The sequence below is a fragment of the Choloepus didactylus genome, chromosome 18 (assembly GCF_015220235.1).
Source record: "Choloepus didactylus isolate mChoDid1 chromosome 18, mChoDid1.pri, whole genome shotgun sequence".
Taxonomy (NCBI): Eukaryota; Metazoa; Chordata; class Mammalia; order Pilosa; family Megalonychidae; genus Choloepus; species Choloepus didactylus.
Window position 1 is genome coordinate 45,763,598 of NC_051324.1, and position 20,509 is coordinate 45,784,106.

At 55.9% G+C, this 20,509-nt stretch overlaps 1 protein-coding gene across 1 annotated transcript; it reads right to left on the minus strand.

Moving 5' to 3' along the window:
- Window positions 1-10,451: 10,451 nt before the first annotated feature.
- Window positions 10,452-15,050, minus strand: DLX4 (distal-less homeobox 4). Its single transcript, XM_037810830.1, has 3 exons — window positions 14,768-15,050; window positions 11,081-11,277; window positions 10,452-10,694 (listed from the first exon to the last, which is right to left on the minus strand). The coding sequence occupies exons 1-3, from the start codon at window positions 15,048-15,050 to the stop codon at window positions 10,452-10,454; spliced, it is 723 nt and encodes a 240-aa protein (XP_037666758.1).
- Window positions 15,051-20,509: the final 5,459 nt, after the last annotated feature.

Sequence of the window (20,509 nt, forward strand, 5' to 3'; positions counted from 1 at the left end):
CGCTGGGCATGGACCACACAGAGGATTTTTGTTCACCTTGGGGAGGGCTGCTGGGCCGGAAGCCAAGGGACCTGGGGGCAGATCTGGGGGAGAGTGTGAACCGGGAGCACCAGGATGGGGAGCAGGGACTTGGGCATGTTCACCTCCACCCCTTCCCCCCCACCCCCCCCTCCCACCCCCCTGTGCACAGGCTGGAGGAGCAGGGTGCTCAGCGACCATCAAACGTGTGAATGAATCAATGAAGTGATGGGGAGCTCTCGGGACCCCTCACACAATTCCTCTCTCAACATCAGCTCCCACTCGCATCAGATGCAGGGCTGGGGGAGCTGAGGGGAAAATAACCACCCCCTCTCTAGGCTATTGGGGGTTAAATGAGAGCACAAGAGGAGAGCCTCAGCACCCAGCCCCAGCCTGCACCCAGTCACTGCTCCCAAATGAGCCAGGAGTTACCAGTGATTGCACCCTCACTGCATGCATGATCTGTTAGTCATCAGGACTCTGAGGCCGAGAGGGACAGGGTGACTTGCCCAAGGTCCCCCTGTGAACGAGGAGCAGCAAGATGAGTGCAGTGGCTCCTGTGCCTCCCCCAGGCCACATCTGGACATGAAGTGGGCTCTCCCACCCTGGCTTCCTGACTGCACGTAAGAGTCTCCTCTGGATGACAAGTCGCCTGGACCTGGTGACCTGAGGTCCTGCCATGCGTTTCTTCAATTGCCCCAGTCGGCTGGTGAATCAGGGACGCTTCCAGGGGGCGGGGAGGAAGCCCGGAACCTGGCTCCCCTCCCGGGAAGAAGCCCAGCAGTTCCAGATGCACTAGGGAGGGGTATGAAGTCTGGTGGCTGTTCTCTGCCCAAGGTGAGAAGTCTGAAGAAGAGCGGGCAGTGGGGGGGGGAGCCCTCGAGGCCCAAATGCCTGGGTTGTCTCCTGGAGCAGGATGGGAAGTGTCTGCTGACTAAGCAGGGAAAGGAGACTCCACACCCTGGAGGATTAGCTGGGGTGGGGGAGGGGGCTTCCCCCCTCCCTGGGCAGTTCACCTCGCACCTGGCAAACGGCAGCAGCAGCATACCCTTCCCTGCACACTGAGGGTGCCTGGCCACGTCATGCAACGCGTGTGGCACTGTCCCCCTCCCAGCCCTGGAGCCAGTCAGGCCTGCCCTGAGCTCAGGAATCACTGATGGGGGGGAGGGTGACGTGTCCTCACTGGGGGGCTGGGGCCGGTGTAAGGGGCAGCTGAGGGAGATAGGGGGTCAGAGAGAGCAGGAGGCAGGTGGGTTAGGAAGGAAAACAGGAGAAACTTGCTCCCAAACACAGACTCAGATTATCCCAAATCTGGGCAGGGAAGATGCTAACTGAGCACCTACTGTGTGCCAGGCCCTATGCCACACACTTTCACATACACAGTCTCATTTAATCCTCACGATTGCCTGGCCAGATCAGGGCCATTATTTTTCCATTTCACATGTAAGATAACTGAGGCTCAGAGATGCTCAATAACTTCCTCCAAGTCACCCACTGAACTCAAAGCTGGGCCTGACATTCTGGATCCCTAGCCCACAGGACCCCCCCCTGTTGCTTGGAATGGAGAGAAGGGGGCGGTGAGGGCCAGGCTCATCCTGTCTTCTTCTTCCCAGACCTGCCCTGTGCCCTCAGAATACCAGGATTGCCAGTCCCTGGATTAGAACACATACATCCAAACATCCAGGCACACATACACACACACCTGGGCTCAAACCCTGGCTTCAACACTTACTAAGCTGTGTAACCTCAGGTAAGTCACTTGCCCTCTCTGAGACTCACTTTCCCTCCTCTATTAAAAAGAGTTAATCATATCTATCTTGCAGGGCTGTTGTGAAAATTAAATGAGATGGCACAAAGCTTGGTACAAAGATGGGAACTCTACATTGTCAGTTTTAGAAGAAACCAGTCTGTAGGCAGTTAGGATGCCCCTCAGCTGGCCTGGGGGGTTCTAAAACACCCTCAGCAGGAATCCCTCCTTTTACTGGGAAAATGCTTCCTTGATATGAACCTACATCTGCCATGCTGCAGATATAATGGAACGATGGCCACCCAAGATGGAGCCATTTGCTAGGCCTTGGCACCAGAAGAAGGGAAGATAGCAGGAATTAGTATCCTTCAGTTCTGATCAGCTAAAGAGCTGCTTTCCACATCTATGTATTTAGAATGTTTTATTATTTTGTGTCTCTTTTAACTGGAATATTTTTCCTTGTTTATTGCTAGACTAGAAAATGCCTTCCAATGTTTTATATTTATCTTGTATCTAGCCACTGTACCAAAATTCTCCTAACTTGAGAAGTTTATTTTTCCCTAGAGTCTCTCAAGTTTTCTAGGTATGCAATCTGATGTCAGCATAAAAAATCATTTCATCTCTGATGGGTTTTTTGTTTTGGTGTTTTGTTTGTTTGTTTTTGTTTTTGTTTGTTTGTTTTGCTTGGTGGGAGGGATTCAGGGTTAACAGAAGGGGTAATGCTTTTAAGTGAAGAAGCCAGGAGCCTTGTCTGCCTCTGCATTAGCTCTGACCCAGGCAGAGGCTGGATGGTCTCACCTCTCAGGTGCCTTCCCACCCCGTGTGCCCACAGGACTCTCCTGGGAACCGGGTCAGACATCTTCACCCTTTGGCCAACCCTCCTCCTGCACAACTTCTCCTTCCATCGCAAAGCAGCTTCTGCTGAGCCCACTACCCACACTGCTGGGTGTCGGGGGGAGACAGTCCAGCCTAGGGTTCTGTGCACAGGGATCCCCCAGCCCACAAAAGATGCTTGGTGGGGAACAGGGACTCCCAAGCAGAGGAGACCAACAGAGGAACAGGGGTACTTGAGCAAGATCCCTGGTGGACAGAGAAGGCTTTTCCTGCTTGGCAGCCCCAAATACTGTAACTAATCCTTGCTGAGCCTTACTGTATCATAGAACTTTTGTGTTTTAACTCAGTCTTCACAACTTCATGAAGTAGGTTCTATCGTTGTTCTCATTTTCCAGATGAAGAGGGTGAGATACAGAGAGGTTAAGAAACTCGCCCTGATCTTGGGCCATCCGGCTCTGGAGCCCTCTTCTCTTCACCATTATGTGGTACACAGAGGGTCAGTGGGGGACACAGGTGGATGGGGAGAGGGACACTTCCAGCACTAACTCGGTATGGCCAGGGTATGGGAATCAGTCACCAGATCCCAGGGCACACCTGGCGCATTTCACAACTTACCAGGGGGGCTCTCTCCCTGTCTCCTTGGTGCCTGAGACATCATTTTTATCATTATCCCCACTGCATAGGTGAGGAAATAAAGGCCCAGAGACATTAAGTGACCTGCTCAAGGCCTCTCAGCTGAGTGTCTGTGTTCCAGGGTGCAACTTGTGAAGTTTCTCTGGAGGAGGAAGCAACTGGGCGTTTTTCAAGGAGGCAGGGGGCTTGTTTTCCACTGTTCAGATGGGGCTGCCAGGGGCTGGGCGGGAGTGGATGGGTGGGGGATGGGGGGCTACCCAAAGCCGGGGATGGGGTCCCAGGACAGAGCGCAGGCTTTGGAGAGGAGGCAGGAGGGCATGAGGAGGCGAGGCAAAGACCTGGGGTCACAGGGGTGGAAGAAGCCAGCATCGGGGGATCCAGCTGATCCCCCTGGGCTTGGGGAATGTGACGGGAGCCCCGCAGAGGCTTGTCAGGAACCTCCCGCAGTCTGGCTCCCCCCAGGATCTGTTGAAGCAAAGAATTCCCTGAGGCTCCAGAGCTGGGAGGAGGAGTCTGCAGCAGGCCCCAGCTTGCAGGGACATTGAAAGCAGCTCCCGGGTCCAGCCCAGAGGAGTGGTCTGGTAGCTCTGCAGCAGGCGTGGGGGGCCGGGGGCAGGGAGTGGCCAGGGGTCACACGCCCCCATCTGCTCTTAGCCTAACCCCAGGCACTAAGCCCCTCCACCCCAAAGAGAGGGAGAAAACCAGGATTGGGAGGAGGGTTGAGCATGCAGAGGACAGAACCATGCTGGGGGGAGCCCCCAGTCTGAGAGCGGCAGCCAGTGCCCTGCTCTCTAGCAACTCTGGTCTGAGGGAGGAGGGCAATTGAAGTCCTGATGGGTCCTGCTAGTGTGCAAACAGAACCCAGAAGGCGATCATGAGGGTGGGCTTCCAAGCAGAGGAGGTTCCTGCACAGAGTGGGAAAGAATAAAGACCCCCAAGGAAACTTCTGACCTAAATGAGATAATCCCGACCTCATTATTTGGCCTGTGTATTATTTGTCAGCTTGAGTGAGGAGGGTAAGGCAGTGGGGGGCCATAGGGCAGCGTAGAATCTCTTCATGTTAGCAGAAGACTCTTCCTTAGGTCTGACCCAAAATTCAGCTGAACTCTGAAAGAGGAGATTTCTGACAGAGCAGAGAGGAATGGATTCCACATATATTCCACTGCGAGTGGAACCCTCCCCTGGAAATGAAGTAATCTCTCCATTTTAGGGCCAGAGAGTCTGAAGGCCTGGCACTGTGAGGAGATGAATGAGAAACCTTGATATTTGGAGAGAGGTTGGGGCCAACTCCTTCCTTCTTCCTGGGCTGGCCAGACATGCCCCCAGGGTGCCAATGGGGCTGGGTACCTTAGAATCTTTTCACACTACGGGGTTAGAAAGAGCTGCAGAAGGCATCCAGTCTGCTGGGGGAGGCAGAGCCCCCCACACTCGGGAGTCCCCGGTCCGCTGGGAAAGATGGGCTCTGTCCTTAGGAAGCCCCAGACTAGAGGGGAGACACACACACACACACATACACACACACACAGAGCAAGAGAAATTAGCTGAGACACAGAGAGGATAAGTGACTTGCCAAGGCCACACAGCAAGTTAGCAGCAGATCCAGGGCTTGGGCTCCTGGAGCAGTGCTCTCCTTCTTCCCTGGGGCTGGACGGGCTGGAGGGGCAGGGGAGCGAGGGGTGGGGGGTGGGGTGGGGGGGGTGCTCAGAGAGGCATCCGAAGGGAAGGCCACCTCAGGCCTCCTTAGCCAGCCTTCGGGTTCCTGTGGCAGGGCTGGAGTAGATGCCCACGTATGGGAGCCACGGGGCATGCCAGGAAGGGCTTGGGGACAGGCACTTTTGCCAGAGCTCAAGAAAAGAAGCAGCAAGCCTTCAGGGAACAACAAAAATAAAGTCATAATGAAATTATCAGGTTTCTGTGGCCATTCAGTCTCCCCCTCCACCCCCCTCCAACCACTCACCAGGGAAATATTCCCAGAAAATAGGAGACCAAGAGCCAGGAAAGGGGAGGGAGAGAAGGGGGAGGCAGGAAAAGAGAGAGAGACCCATCCCACCCCTCACCGCTCACACATACACACTCTCCCAAATAGGGGAGCTGCTCTGTGTATTTCTATGTACCTTGAAGTCTGTTTCTGCATACATTTATGTTCCTGCATATCTCCTTCTCGGATCATCCCCTGGGTTGTGCTTCTCCCTGTGAGTAGGTGACCTGCAGCTGCATTTCTCCGTGTATGTCTGGGTCCAACCATGGGTCTGCTTCATGCATGCACACGTGTGTCTGTGTGTCTGCTCACGGCATGTGTGCTGGTACGTGCCTCTGCCTGCCTGTGCTTGCACTCCCTCTGTGGAAATGTGTGTGCATGCACAGTGTCCCTGTGCCTGGGTCCCTGGGACTGCCTGTCTCCGTGCATTTGTCTGGGGCCTTCGTGTTTTGAGGTTTGGGGTGGAAGAGTTTCCTGCCCCACACCCTTTTTTTTTTTTTTTTTTTTTTTTTTTGTTAACCAATTGGAGCTAGCCAGGAAGGGGAGCAGGGGAAGCATGCAAAGGCGACTACTTTTCCCTCTTGAAGCTTTTTGTCTTGGAAGGGAAGAAACAGAAGTCACCCAGGGACCCACTGATGGTCCTTCTCCCTGGCTCCCCCAGGTCCCACAGGCAAGCTGCTTAGAGAAGGGGAGTCTTGAAGGTGGGGTAGGGAGAAACCAGAGCTGAAGGAGACTGTCCTCTTCACCTCTCCCTGGAGTGGGAGAAGCAAGGAGAGAAGGGGAGATAAGAAGAGAAATACTTTGGGGGTCAGTGAATTTTTTTTCTGCACCATATTTGTTAAAACATTACCCACCTCCTAGAACAGGGGCTCCCAGGAAAAGGCGGCAGACCTAGTCTCTTGGAAATCAGCTACTCTGTGGGGCAGAGCTGAAAAAGGTCTTAGTGGAAGGCTGAAGCCCCATCCCCACCGCTTGGCCTCAGCCCCTGCCTCTGGTCTCCACTTGCTGCTCAGCACCATCCTTTCCCCGCTTCAGCCTCCTCCCAGGCAGACCGACCCCTGGCCAGGAAAGGATTTTCCCAGGTGAGTTGGGGTTGGAAGCAACTGCAGGATGCTCTTTGGAAGAAAAAGGCTCCAGTGCACCTCAGGACAGAAAGTTGAGAGCAGATTTGCCACTGCTACAATGAAAGGAATTGGGATTAGACTCCAGGCGGAACTGGAAAGCATTAGATAGAGCAGGGGGGAAGGGAAGGAGAGAGAGTGGGTATATCATCACCTTCCTTGGAAGCAGGAAGGCAGTGTGCACCTTCTCTGGGCTTCCCTCTCTCTGTCCCCATCCTTTATAAGTTTTGGGGCAGTCCTTGATCTCCAAGGCCCCATCTACACAGGCCTCAGCTACGCGGATAACATTCCATTGACACTGGATACAATCCCAGAGGCAAGTCCAGGCATCCAAACTCAAATGAGGTTTGGAGCTGAGTAACAGGCGGCTAGGGCTATGCAGACATTTTGTCGGGGATCAGCCAGCTCCCCACCCCCACCTCGGAGAGGGGATTAGGGGGTGCAGGGGAGGGGCAGCCTGTCACTGGGGGCCTTTCCACCCCCTCCCACCACCCTCTTCCCACCTGCAAGTAATTTGGCCAATGGGAGGGCAGTTAAGATTGCCCTGTGGGATCCCTGCAGATCTGCGTGCATTTGGTGAGGAGGGGGCTGCCTTCTTTCCCCCAGACCCCTGTGCCCTTTTCTCTCTTCACAGCAGCAAATTACTTGTAATTATCTCACATTGAAAGTCTTCAGGAGCTACTCCCCAAATTGCTTTAATTGAATTAATTGAATCTCATTTTGTTGGGGGAGAGAATGGGGGGCAATTCTTAAAATAGCCTGTGGGGAGATGGAAGAGAGTGATCCAGAAGGGAGGGAAGCCCTGACTTGGCTTTCCTGTGGCCGAGACCCTTGTAGGTGACAGAAGGTGCCCTGGACTCCCTGTTCCCCTCTCCAGTCTCAGCTGACCTCAGATGCACGGTGCTGCCAGCTCTTTTAGGACTTTACCTGCATCCTGCTCTCAAATGGTGATGAGCAGGGTTGAGGTCTCCAGTCCCATTCCCCCTCCCCACCCTTAGGAGGCAACTCTGCCAGAGGCAAGAGGTGAACAGGGGTGGGTGGGTGGCAGCAGGAAACTCACCCTGGCTGTGACCCCTACCCTCCTCTATGAACACAGCAGGAGCTATAAATGCCATTTATTGAGTGCTTACTATGTTCCAGGCACCGTGTCAAGCAGGTTACAAGCACTATCTCACTTTGTCATCACAACCACACGTGAAGCAGAGTAAAAAAATGAGGCTCAGAGAGAGGTGAAATAACTTGTCCAATGTCACCCAGCTAGCAAGTGGCAGAGGTGGGACTCCTTAAAGCCCCTGTTCTTAACCACTCAAGTCTCCCTCTCTTATCTGACCCAGTGTTCCTAAAGGGGTGTCTTCATGGGAAGAAACCATAAGGCTCCCCTTCTACAGCCTAGAATACCAGAGAGGGGGTGGAGGGAACAGCACACCCACCTCCTCCACTGGGGTTCAAGTCCCATCACCCCCCAGGAGCCTGGGGAAACTGGACCAGCTCCCAAGTGGAAAAGGGATCCCCATTTCCCCAGGAAAAGGATTGATGGGGCAACAGTGCGGGGTGAGGGGGTTGGGGGTGTTGTCAGCTGAGCTGGCCTCTGGCTGAGAAATTACACTCTTTCTGCTACTTAACTTTACAACCTAGGCTGTTGTTTTAACGATGCAACTCATGTTGGGCTGTCCAATTAATCTCGCCTTTGGAGGCTTTCTGAGATGGGGTGGTAGATCTTATCTCGGGTCTGTGGAAAGGAGTGTGCAGCCGGCAGTGGGAGGGAGCCGCTGCCCTGAGGGCCTGTGGTCTGGGTGGTGGGGGGAGGGAAGGTCCCAGGAGGAATCTGGGGCCTGGGCCACTGAGAGCCTGAGAGCTGGGTGGAGATGGGGGGTGGGGGGTAGAGGCAGGGGAAGGCCTTGGTGGGGAGTAGGGGGAGGATCTTTCTCCTCTGGGCCCTGCCACTCCCATTCCTCATGATTTCTAGATCTTGGCTTTGGTCCACCCTGTGCCATTCCCAAGAGAATCCCCAATGTACGTGGGGATTTTTTGTTTGTTTGTTTGTTTTTGGTGGGGGGGTGGGGTGGATGGGGGTGACCCCTGACCCAGGACAGGGGCCAAGGAGGGACTGGCTGCAAGCCTCTGGAGGGGTGTGTGTGTGGGGCAGGGGGCTTCCAGTGAGCATCATACCCCCTCTGCCCTACCTACCACTCAACTCGTGCTCCTCTCTGGCCATCAGGGGTGGGCTCCAAGTGCCTGAGTGGGCTTTTCAGACTGGGGCAGGTCCAGAGTTTGCAGTGCCAGGCAACAGGTTTAGGCAGCAGGAGGGAAGTTCTCCACCGGGACATTTTTTGCCTGGAATTGGAGGCCCTTCCCCCAGCGCCTCGGGCCACACTGGGCTGGATTCCCTGAATTACTCTGCCTGTGTCCTCCTGCTCTCCTGATCCCTGGGGCGCCAGGTATGTGTGGTGGGGTGCTGCAGCCATGAATCAATGGCTGGGTCCAACTGCTCCCTGAGCTGCCCACCCATCAGCCCGGCCTGAATCGGGGCTGCTTGACGATGCCCCCACTGCCCTCTGTGCTTCCTCTTAGCTTGGCACTTACCACACAAGCCTCTTGTCCTTTGTCTGGCTCCCTGTTAGCCCATGAGCCCCCAGGACAGCATCTACCTTGGTTACCTTGGTATCCCCAGGATCTAACACAGAGCAGAGGCCTCCATGTGCCTGCTGCATGGTAGAGGACAATTCCAGTTCCTGCTAGGGTTTTCCTTCTCCTCTCCCTCTCCCTTCCCCTTGGCGGGCCTGGGGCCATTCCACTCCCAAGTAGCATACTTCTGGCAGGGTAGGAGCTGACCGGCTCAGTGGGCATGCCTCTCTCCTGGGGAGCAGGAGTCCTCCCCAGGCTGAAGGTGGGGCACAGGGGACAGCAAGGTGGCTGACTCTTTCCAGAACTGGGCCAATTAAGAATTTGCTGGGGAGCATCACTCAGGCCCTGGGCATTCCCAGTGTGAGCATCTACTGGTTCACACTGGAGCATATAAAACTATGGAAGTTAATAGAGCATTCCAGAGCTAGAACCACAGAGCAAAACTGGAATCCAGACCCTCTGACTCCTAGTCCACTGGTCATCTTGGAAGAAGTCAGACCCAAAGAGGAAGAGAGAAGCAAGAGATGAGTGATCAGCCCTCACCCCTGAGAAGTCAGGAAACAAACACACCTCAGAGTCAGGACCCAGGATTTTGTACAAACTTTAATCTTTGGAAGCTCATGGTGTCAGGGAATGTGAGAGCTGGAAGGCAACAAGCCAACCCTCTCAGGCCCCAGGAAACTTTATAAATAAATGCTGGGCCTCCCCCCACCTAATCTGGGGGTATCTATACTGCACTCATCCAGAGAGCCCATTTGTCTCCACTTCTCTGAAGTGGGGTTCTGAGTGTGTGTATGTGGGTTGTTAGGTGTTAGGGGTGGACGAATAGGGGATAGGTTCTTAATAAATACCTGTTGAATTATATGGATAACTGGATCTGTTATCTACTCAAAATGGGTAGATATGGGGAAAAGAGGGCTTTTTTCGGAGGGGAGCATAAATTACCCCTAGGCTACAAACTCTACGTTTCTCGGCATCCCTTCTACCTCACAGGACAGAGCCTCTCCGTGGCTGGGATCTGATACTGGCCTGGTGCACCCCGAAGATTCTGGATACTCACTTATTCTTTTGCTCACAGTGGGTCAGCTCATCCAGCACTCCCAAGGCACACAAAGGAAGAAAAATAATGAATATTTCTTGCTGGTTTTGACCCATGATGAGGGGTGTCCTTTTAAAGGGGTGTCATGGCAAGGGGTCCTAGAGGTAGCCTAAACTTCAGCCAATGACTATCTCCAGAGCCTTCATCCAGATGGAGGGAAGCGGTTCAGTCCATGCTGGTGGGGGGCAGTGGTTAAGGGTGAAGTCTTTGATTCAGCTGTTTGGCTTAGAGATCAAGGAAGACAGAACTCTATCCCATCTCCTTTTCTCCTCCACTCCTCATCCTCCCGAGAAAACCCACCTGGAGCCGGTTTCCTCTCAGCCCAGAAGAGGTGCAGGTGGGCTGGGTCCTGGGCTTTGGAGGAGGGTTGGGGGCCCGATCCACCCTTCCCCAGACTCACATCATCTGGGACGTGGCCAGGACATCTGGGGAGTGATGCTGATACCAGGCTTCAAAGCTGTTGCCATAGCCACTGGTGGGCAGGGCCCTGGCCTTGGGCAGATCCCAGAGGGATGGAAAGGGTGGAGAGCAGGAAGACAGGGACGGGGGTCCCCCGGGGAATTCTCCTTCCTGCCCCCCAGAATTCTGCTTCAGGAGCTTCTTGTATTTGGAACGTTTGTTCTGAAACCAGATCTTTACCTTTGGGGAAAAAAGGGGAAAGAGTGGAAGGTCAGGAGTATGTGTGTGTAAGGGCATGACACTGTGGGGAGCAGTCCTGGGAGAAGGGTGGAGGTTGGGAACATTTGCCCCAGTCCTCTACAACCCTGGAAGCCTCCCGGGAGTTCCTGCCTCCAAGCCAGTAGCTAGTTCTTCCTATCCGGTGTACCCTCCTCTACCTGAATCAACACCCCCCTCAGCTTTTAACAACCCCCTTCCAACACTTACTGAGGTCAGCTGCGAACATCCCCCCTCTACCCCGGAACTGTGATAACTCTAGGGGATTCATGGTGGAGGTTGGGGGGTGGGGTGCCTTCCCAGAGAACATGGGGAAGGTCAGAGCGCAGGAAGGATGGGACTGGCCCCACCTGGGTCTGGGTGAGGCCGAGCTGCGCTGCCAGCTGGGCCCTCTCGGGCAGCGCCAGGTACTGCGTGTGCTGGAAGCGCTGGTTTAGGTGCTGCAGCTGAAGGCTGGAGTAGATGGTCCTGGGCTTGCGCAGCTTCTTGGCCGGTGCCTGCAAGCACCTCCCCAAGGGTTCCGAGGACAGCGGCGGCTTCTCTTTGTCTGAGGAGGGGGGCAGTACAAGACGGTGTGTTGGAGGTGCGGGGTGGGAATGACGGGGTAGGGTGGTCAGATGCATAGGCGCATTTCCTTCTCGCTAGCATGCCGATCGCGGATTCGCAAAGAGAAAAGCGCAAACAGCCGAATCTCCCGTCGGCACGCCCCGGCCCTTGCGGCTGCTCTCTGCCCTTCTCTACCTTCAGCTCCACGCTCGGTTCAACCCCCACGTTCACTGTTCGCAAAGATAAAAGTTCTTGCCCTCAAGGAGCTCCCACTCTATTGGTCCTGTGACCCCAGGAAGAAAGCGCCAAGGGCCAGAGCGAGGATTTGGGCGGCGCCTGCGCTGCAAGGTCGGAGTTCAGCCGGGTGCGGCGGCGCCAGCCTGGGGTGGGGCGGGGCAGAACGACTCCGTCGAGGGCTGGGCTGGGCTGAGACCTAGAGATGACGGCAGAAGGGCATTCCGGGCGGAGGGAACGCAAAAGCAATGCTCAGAAGCCCGAAGTAGTGTCAACGAGGCAGATTCCCAGCTGCCATAAGATAGAAGGGTCACAGGGGCCGGGCCGAGGGGGCCTTGAACGCCAGGGTGAGCGCCCTATCCCAACAACTGCGGGCAGAAAGGTTCCCAGGGCTTGCCCTTCGCCTTGCCTAGGGGAACGGGGCAACCTCTCTCCTGGGGCACACCTTGCAGGAAAGTGACCATAGCCTGCTGGCTTACAGAAGACTAAGAACCCTCATCTCTCCACCCAGCCACACTCCCAGAGAGTTTCCCCGCGTGGCAGGGAAAGTGACCGGTTTCGGAGAGAGCGTGGCGTCGGGCTGCCCAGGCCCAGCCGCTCTCCGACCGCGCTGCGGTGTCACTACGGGAAATCTGGTCACCTCTGGCCCACCGGGCCCAGCCTCTCAAGTAATTCCGGCGGAGGTACAGCCTGGCCCCACAATGCGGTGGGGCGAGGGGTGTCCCCCCTACCCAGCGGGGCGACTCCACTCTGCACGGCTCCATGGGGACACCGGAGAAGGTTCCATGCGGATGGGAGGGGTGGGGTGGATCAAGCGGCTGAAATGCCCCGGGCTTTGGACAAGGTTCGTCGCCTTCCAGGCGGGTCTGCCGGGTCCACCCCAGTCGCAGCGAGCGCCTGACCCCGGTGCCCCGACGCTGCATAAGTCCTCCGCGTCTCTCCCTTGTCTTCGCCCCGGAGTGGAGCTCACCCCCCACACATCAGGTTCCCGGGCCTTGGCCAGCCTCGGTCACCAGTTGCCCTCACCTCCCCCGCGTCCCTCACCCGTGGCCTCCGGCGCTGCGGACTTCTCGGATCCACCCCCACCCCCACCCCTCCGCCAAGCCCCGACCCCCGCCTGGGCCAATTCCCAGAAAAACCGTTGGGTTTCCGCTCCCGCCCGCGCCTGTCCAGCCTCCCCTGCTTCGACCTCACTGCTCGAGCAGCCCGGGGCTGGAAGCCGAGCGAACACCCGCGCCTCTCTGGCGGGGTGGACCGCGCAATTCGGGCAGTGACACGGAGAGCTCGGGAGGCAGACCCGGCTGCTGAACTCTCGGAGTCCACCGCCCCTCAACTCTTGGAGCAGCTGCCTTTCTCCGCACCAGTTGCAGCAAGTCACTACTGGATCTGCTCTGGACCCAACGGGCCTCCCTCCTGGCGTCACCACACCTTCCGGCTCAATGGGATGGCGGTGCAGGGGCCTGAGGCGGGAGCGCCGGTGTGTGAGGGGAGGAGGAGGACCCTAAGCCCCCTCTTTTATCCCAAATGCTCATTCTAGCTAGAGTGGACCCAAGCCACCAATTTCAGATGGAAAATGCCATAATCTATTCTAAGGACATTTATGTGCCTGGTTTTTTCGTTGGATCAGGGCAAGTTCGTAAGAAAACGAACTCTCCACTCTCCTGTCCTTAAACAAAGCAGAGGGAAGGCAAGGAGTGCAGAAGACAGTGCTGCAAACACCAACACCATTTCCAACAATTCTCTTAAGGACAAAGTTATCTCATTCCCAGCCCACCCCCCAATTACATACACACATATATATTGTATTAGCATGTATTTAAAGAAAAGAGTCCAAGGGATTCATTTGTAGAAATAAGACCTATAGACACCACCACCACCCAGGCCCCTTCCCAAATGATATACCCAGCACCCTGAAGCCTGGGAGAGGCAACCCCAGTTCTGTCACAGAAGGCAGTTTTGGGGGCTTGAGGAAGGTCCCTAAAATCCTCTTTCCTGGCTCTCTGTGGAGAAAGTCAATCAGCAAGGGCCAAGAGCCTGGAGACTAGGCTACGTCCTTGACCTGTACACACCCTCCCGTTCTCTGAACCTTTCTTTTTCAGAGAAAAAGTAAGGCTGAGCTCCCATATCTCTAAGGTGACTTCTGGCTCTGATGGCTTATGGATCAGGAGGCTGAAGGCAGAAGTGACAGGGGAAGGGAGGGCAATGTCTCTGTCCTGGGCTGACTCCAGCGGAGTCACCTGGTGGATGTGCATCCTTGGAGACTGTGCCAATGACAATTGTAAAATCAATTAGGAGGGGCAGGGAGTTCAGGGAACCTGGAGTCGAAGCCAGAGCCAGAGCTGATGGAGGAATGTATAGTGTGTGGGTGATGCCAACTGCCTTCATTACATGTGAGCTCGGCTGTGCAAGGCCCAGGATCAGAAAAATAGGACTGCTCCTGTGCCTTCCAGTCCAGTGAGCACTTTCTCAGGAGCTTAAAGTTGCACCAGGCAATGGGAACTGGGGTCTAGCCTACCCCAAAGTCAAAGGCTGGAGATGGCTGAGACGGCCTGCTCCTTTGGCTGGAAGGGTGAGGTATCCAGTGTCTCCAAATGAGGAGCTGCTGGCCCTGGCCTATGTCTACATTCTTAGAACAATGCTGGGGGTGGGGGTGGAGGTGGGGTGGGGATTGAGCCCCAAATTCTTCCAGGCCAGCCTCCAGTATCAATCAGGTATGGTCTGTGGAGGGGGTGGGGGGCTATGCCTTCTGCCTTGCAGCCTGGGCCTGATTTCTATTTATCAGGATTTGGCATGAACCCTGCTTTCTGAGACAAGACGAACTCCAAGAGGGGCGACAATAGGAAGAGAGGGCGTGCATGACAGGGGAGAATCCCGGGGAACGGGCTAGGCCCCCACACCCACATCTGGATTGCTTTAGCTTTCCTTTACACGTAGGTACACACAAGCCCGCTGCTCCAGAGGGTGGGGTAAGGAGCCCTCCCTCACGGCATCGCACAACTGCAAATCGAAACCAGGTCGATCTTGAAAAGAGACCTAGATCAACTCGCCCCCGCCCCACCCCCCCCATCTCCCGCCTCATCCCCCCCATCTCCCTCCTCATCCCTTCGCCCACCCCCACCCCCCCACCGCCCATTACACCGTGGAATCCGAGTCAGGTTTGAATGCCGCTAGCTGCATCCAACCAGGCGAGGACTAAGTTTAGGGGCGCACAGGAGCCAGGCCGGGGAGGTGGAAAGGGCCGCCATGGTCGGACTTACCTGCCTCCGGCTCCTGCGGGTGCCCGGCGGGGTCGCGGAAGGGCTGAGAGGGCGCCGCGGGTTGCTGGCAGGGCAGGTAAGAGTCTCCGGGGGTCGCCGGCCCGGTGTAGGGGTAGGGTAGGAGGTGGCCATATGGCCCGGAATAGGGCAAATCGGGGGCGACTGCGGTTGCGGGGGTCAGGCCAAGGGGGTACGCAGCCACTATCGACGGGGCTGGGGCGACGTCCTGGAAGACAGCTTTGGAGGCGTCCGGGCCGGGGAGGGGGCAGGGCAAAGAGGTCATTGCGGATGGTGCCCGGGCTGAGTAGCCTAGGCCATGGCCCGGCCCGTGGTCTGCTCTCTCCGCCAACTCTTTTCCGAGCCTCGCTGTTGGCGCCGGACGAGCCCCCCAGCCAGCCGCCCCCTCACTTAAGATTCCCGGGAAAGTGTCTCTGTTTGCCGCCTTCAGCGGGGAGAACGCGCCCTGGAAAGGGGTTCCGGGGGGGTGCCCCCCATGGCTTTTCCCCTCCCCCCTAAATCCATGGGTCTCCCCCTCCTCCCTCCCTTTTGGGTTCGGTTCTTGGGACCCGATGGGGGCCCCGCCCATTCAGACGCCCGGGATTGGCCACCGTGCGCGGTGACCTCACCGAAGCCTGAAGCCGAGGCACGCCCCCCCGGCAGCCCGCGGCAGGGAAATTCGGCACTGGGAGACAGGAGGGAGCGATGTATGCGCCCCAGGAGTCTTCTTCGAGAGGGGTGCTGGGGTGACGGGTGCAATCTGGGGACCTCGGTCATAACAGCAGAAACGCGAAGGTCTCGGCTGAGGGAACAGCGCAGTGGCAGTGGCCCTGCGGCTCTGGTGGCGCATGCAACCTGCGTTCGCTCTCTCCAGCTCTCAGGAGTCTGCACTACGACTCTGGTCCCGCCGCCACGGACTGCCAAGGGAGTTGAGACCAGATCACCAGCGCCGGAGGCTTATTCAGTGTGTCGGAATGCGTCGCTGCTGAGCGCCGGCAGTTTGTTGGTAAACAGACGCCGGGTCCGGGGAGGTGCCGCCCGGCCCCCAGCCTGTCCCGCACGCGCGCCGTGCACACGCCCCCGCGGGTTGCCCTCGGCCTGGCACGCAGCGACCGCCGCTACTCTGCCTTATCGCCTCCCCCTGAACCGGCTTTCGCTTCCGCCAGGGGCCCTGGTTTGATTGCGACACCGCAGTACTGAAGGCCCCCGAGGCCGCAGGAGAGATCAGCCGTCTGGGCTTACTCCCGTGCGGCGCCGCACCTTTCCTGGCTCCGCGTGAGGCTGAAGCCTTGAACGAATGGGGACAAGACCCGGGAGTGGGGGCGAGTTCGGTTTGAAGTTCCTTGGAGGGTGCAGGCAGTACGGCAGGGCCGTGCCCGCCTTCTCCAGGCTGTGTGCAGGACCTGCCTCTAAACACTGGTATCTGAGGCCTTCGTGGGCATCTGTCCACATATACAAACATCGATTCCCACATGTATACTACTACGTATAGACTCCACAAAAATACAATATATACACTTGCATATACCAATACACAAGTGGCTACACCTATATTCACACTAGCATCTATCTGTGGACATTGAGGTTCATGTATGGATCTGCAAACACAGAGTATAGCTCTGATATATAGACATCAGTGTACACAAAGATGAATGGTAATATCACTGAATAAAGCACTAGATTTGTCCCAGGAGTACACAAGCCACATCGCTAGCCACACACCTGAAAATACAGAAAAACCAAGCATATAAATACATACACATGTGTACTTACCCTATGAAAGATGCCTGGTGTTAGGGGAGAGACCCCTAAATCTCCAAACCTACCAGTCCTCAGATTGCCCAACATTCAAGTAACCCCTTCTCCCATGCGAGTAGGCAACTGGGTGTGTCTATTTACATATGTATACATGAATGCGCTCTCATACCTGGGCTCAGAGTGAAGGTGGCAGCCTTCAGAAATGGGTGGGGTGTGGGGGTAGAGGAGGATGGTGATCAGGGAAAGAGAGAAGACTGGAAGAGTAAGAAATGGCACCAGGGGTGGCTCCTTGAAAAGACAGAAAGATGGCAGGGGTGTGCAGGGGTGGTTGAGACCCCCTTCTGATGTCCCACAGGGAGGAGGTGAGTTGTTGAGGCCTCTTCAAGGGCACTTTGCGTTCAAGAAGAGCAAGTCCACTTCAAACTGGACTCCCTGATGGAATGGATAGTGACATATTTTTCCAAGAAAACCTTCCTCTGGCACCTGGCTCTGAGCTCTGAACCCTGAAGCCTCAGAGCTTTGAGGAAGAGGGGGCACTGTAGGGAAGCCCCTTCCTTTGGGTGACTGGAGAACTCACTGTCCACTCATCCATCAGGGTTTGGGAGTTTGCTCAGTAGAGAACTGCTGTTTCCATGTGGGAGAACCTTTCCCACTTCCTCCAGCTGTGTGGCCATCTCCCTAGAGCTGGGGCTGGGAGTCTAGGAGGACGTATCCCTCCAAATCCTCCTTTCTACAACAATCCTTTTCCTCTGGGAGCAAGGCAGGCATACAGCACACAATGCCCCAGTGGAGTCTAAAGATGGTGGAGTCCAGGGATGGCTTCTCACGGTGCATCAAAGGAGGAGAATGTTCTTTGGGTGGAGTTGGCTGTCAAGGCTTCACAAAGGAGATCCTTTTAAGCTGGAATTGAAAGGATGGGCAGAAGGACATTTCTTTGAAGGGCCATGTACCCAGAGTCCTTTCTGTGCTGAGGTTGGCAGGGAAAAACAGGGCTTTCTGGAAGGGCCTCTGCAGCAGTTGGCCTTGGAAGTCCTCTGAAGCCAGGGGATCCATAGAAAGAGCCTTTCCTAAGTTCTCAGGGGCTTCTCCGTACTCATACAGGATCCTCACCCCCATGCAAGAGTCGGAAACACCCTGTGGCCCTATGAAATTTATGAAAGGTTCACTGCGTCCAAGCTCTGTGCATTGTGACAAAAACCCCTCTGCAGTAGGTACTATTAATGTCCCCTATTTTACAAACTGAGGAGACCTGTCTCTCCACCATCCCCTCTCTCTTCGGTGCTTCTCACCCACTCCCAGGAAGCCTGAGAGTATGGGGATGGGGCTCGGACTGATTAGGGGACTGCAGGATCTCCTCAATGCAGAGTTCCCTGGGCTGGGTCTTCTCCAACAAGAGCCACATCTCACCAACCGGGGAGCCTTCTGGGTAGGGTGGGGGTGGGGATAAGGAAAGACTGAGGATTTTTTTTGCTCAGAAAGGAGAGAAGACTGGCTGGAGAGGCCTGAGGCCTGGATTCTCATCCTGACTCAGCCATGAACTCCCCTGGGTGGTATCCTGGGTCAGCCATTTCCATTTCTGAGACTCAGTTCATCCTTCTGTAAAACGAAGGAGCTGGATGCAAGATTTCCCAAGTCTTTGTCACATGCTTTATTATGAATTGCAAAAATCACAATATGAAAGCGTAATAAAACCAAGAAGGAGGGAAAGAAAGAGAAAGAAAGAAAATGTGGGAGGGGGGGCGGGGAGAAAGGGAAACTCTGCGGTGGCTACCAATACCTCAGCTTCTGGCTGGTCACAAAGACACTCTCAGGTTTTCCCCAAGCAGGTCCTGGGTGGGGAGCTGCGCCATGGGGATCTCGGGGGTCAGCAGTGGTGCGGCGATTGGATCTGATAGACCCGCGCGGTGCATGTGCCTTTGCAGACTTTTCGCGGGTCGCCCGGCAAATGCCATCCCATCCTGGCAAATGGCCATCTGCAAAGGGAATGTTTTCTGCAAACGATTCCCTTTGCAGAAAAGGCATTCGTGATGGGGGGATATATACTTTGCTCGAGGTCATTCCGAATCCCGGTCTTCCATCCGAACAAGTGCCTCTTTCCGGTGGTTCATTCCTCGCATCCCAAACCCGTGTCCCCAAGACAAGCCCCTGATGAAAGGATCGGCGTCTGCGACGGGAGTCGGGCGCCGGCCGGGGTCTGTAACCCGGCGCCGACTCTCCACGCAGCACTGGTACGCGTCTGCCGGAGCGAATTCTCATTTTTGGCTCTTCGCAGCCATTTCCTGCTCATCCGCGCGCCCTTTCTCTTCCATCCCACACACCATCTCCAAACGAAACTTTAGGTTAGTTTTGCCTATCTCAGTGGGTTTTAGGCTCGAGTTGGCGGGGGCCTTAGAAATTCAGTTTAGGGAAACTTAAATTGTTCTGTTTTAACAATTCGGGAAGATGGAGGGAATCGATTAGATTCGTTGCCCCAGCCTCCATCGGCTCGGCGCGGTGCGCTTTGGACAGAGACCCGCATTCGGTGAGGTCGGAGGAAGAGGCCTGCGCCCCACCCCCTTTCCCGAGTTAATTTTTCCTGAAACTTTGAATTATTGCGTCTCCTTTCCTCTTTCCGATCGTGCATTTGATGATCGCTGGCGCAAGCGGGGCGATGGGCTGGTTACTGAAGTCAACGCAAGCCCGGGGGTGCTCTTCGGTTTGCGCTCACCTCCGCGCTCTCCTGAGAGCTTCTCTGTGCTTGGAGTTCCTGCTTCATTTTCCAAATAACCCTGGAGAAGTTCCGCGGGCGGGGACGGGGGGCGCGGAGGGGAGAGACCTTGGGTTCAGCGCGACCCGGATACGGGCACCGCTCAGCAGTCCGGCTCCCCACCAGGGTCTCCAGAGCCACCCCCAGAGACGCTCTCCCCGCCTCTTGGCTTTACTTCCTATTTCAGCCTGCGCTCCAGGAAAAAGTCTTCCATTTAAGTTTGACCGAGATGTTTTAAGTAAAAATACACGAGAATTTACCAAACACGTTTTTAAAAAATTATGAACAATGCTGGACAAAGTCTGGCCGCTTCATCTCCCAAACGTACGGCTGACAAAAATATGGGGCAGTTTTGTAGGTGCCTTGGCGTCGCGGTGACTTGGAAAATAACCACGCGGCTCTGAACTTAGCCTGGCGCTCGAGCTGGAAATGGCCCCGGGTCGGGGGCCCGTAGGCGCCGGGCTTTGGGGCCGGGAGCGCGGGAGTTCTCGGCCGGGTGTCCAGCCACGGGCCCGGCGAGCGGAAGTAGAGCCCGGGCGGACCGACTGCAGGACCGAGCGCCAGATTAGCCCGGGGGCGAACGCAGCGAGCGGCTGGGAGGCCCCGAGGCCAACCCGGCTGCAACGAATTCGGCGCTCCGCGAGCGAGGGCAACTGAGTCAGGTTCTTCAGGCCTCGCAGACCCGGACACGGCGTTCTACCGACGTCTCCATTGCCAGGTCCTCGGTGGGAAGCTGGAAGTGGGTCGTGGCGGGAATTGGACCTTGCATCTAGGAGGCAACAACGAAGCTGGTGTGTGCACTGACACACACACAACACACACGCACATCAGAAATACACAGGCACACAATAGATAACACACTCACAACCTAATACCCACAGCACACACTCCACACGTAGTCACAGCCACACAACATCCACAGCAATACACAACCGCATCACACGTGCACAACACACTCAGCACACACGTACATACACAAACAACGCACGTTATTCGCGCCTGTCCCTCTAGAACCCTTTGATTACCGGGGGAATCTATACGGGTGGGGTTACTGGTTTCACTTTCTGACTCCTGGACTGTTTTTCTTTTGTAAGAAAAAGGTTGGTCCGGTCGCCACATCCTGATCTGGGTATCAGAAGCCAGAGAAGGGGACAGCCTTATACTGGGCTGGGCCTGGGAGAACGGAGAGGAGGGCCGCATGGCCGCGTGGGCACCCCAGATTCACCCGCAACCCCTTCTCC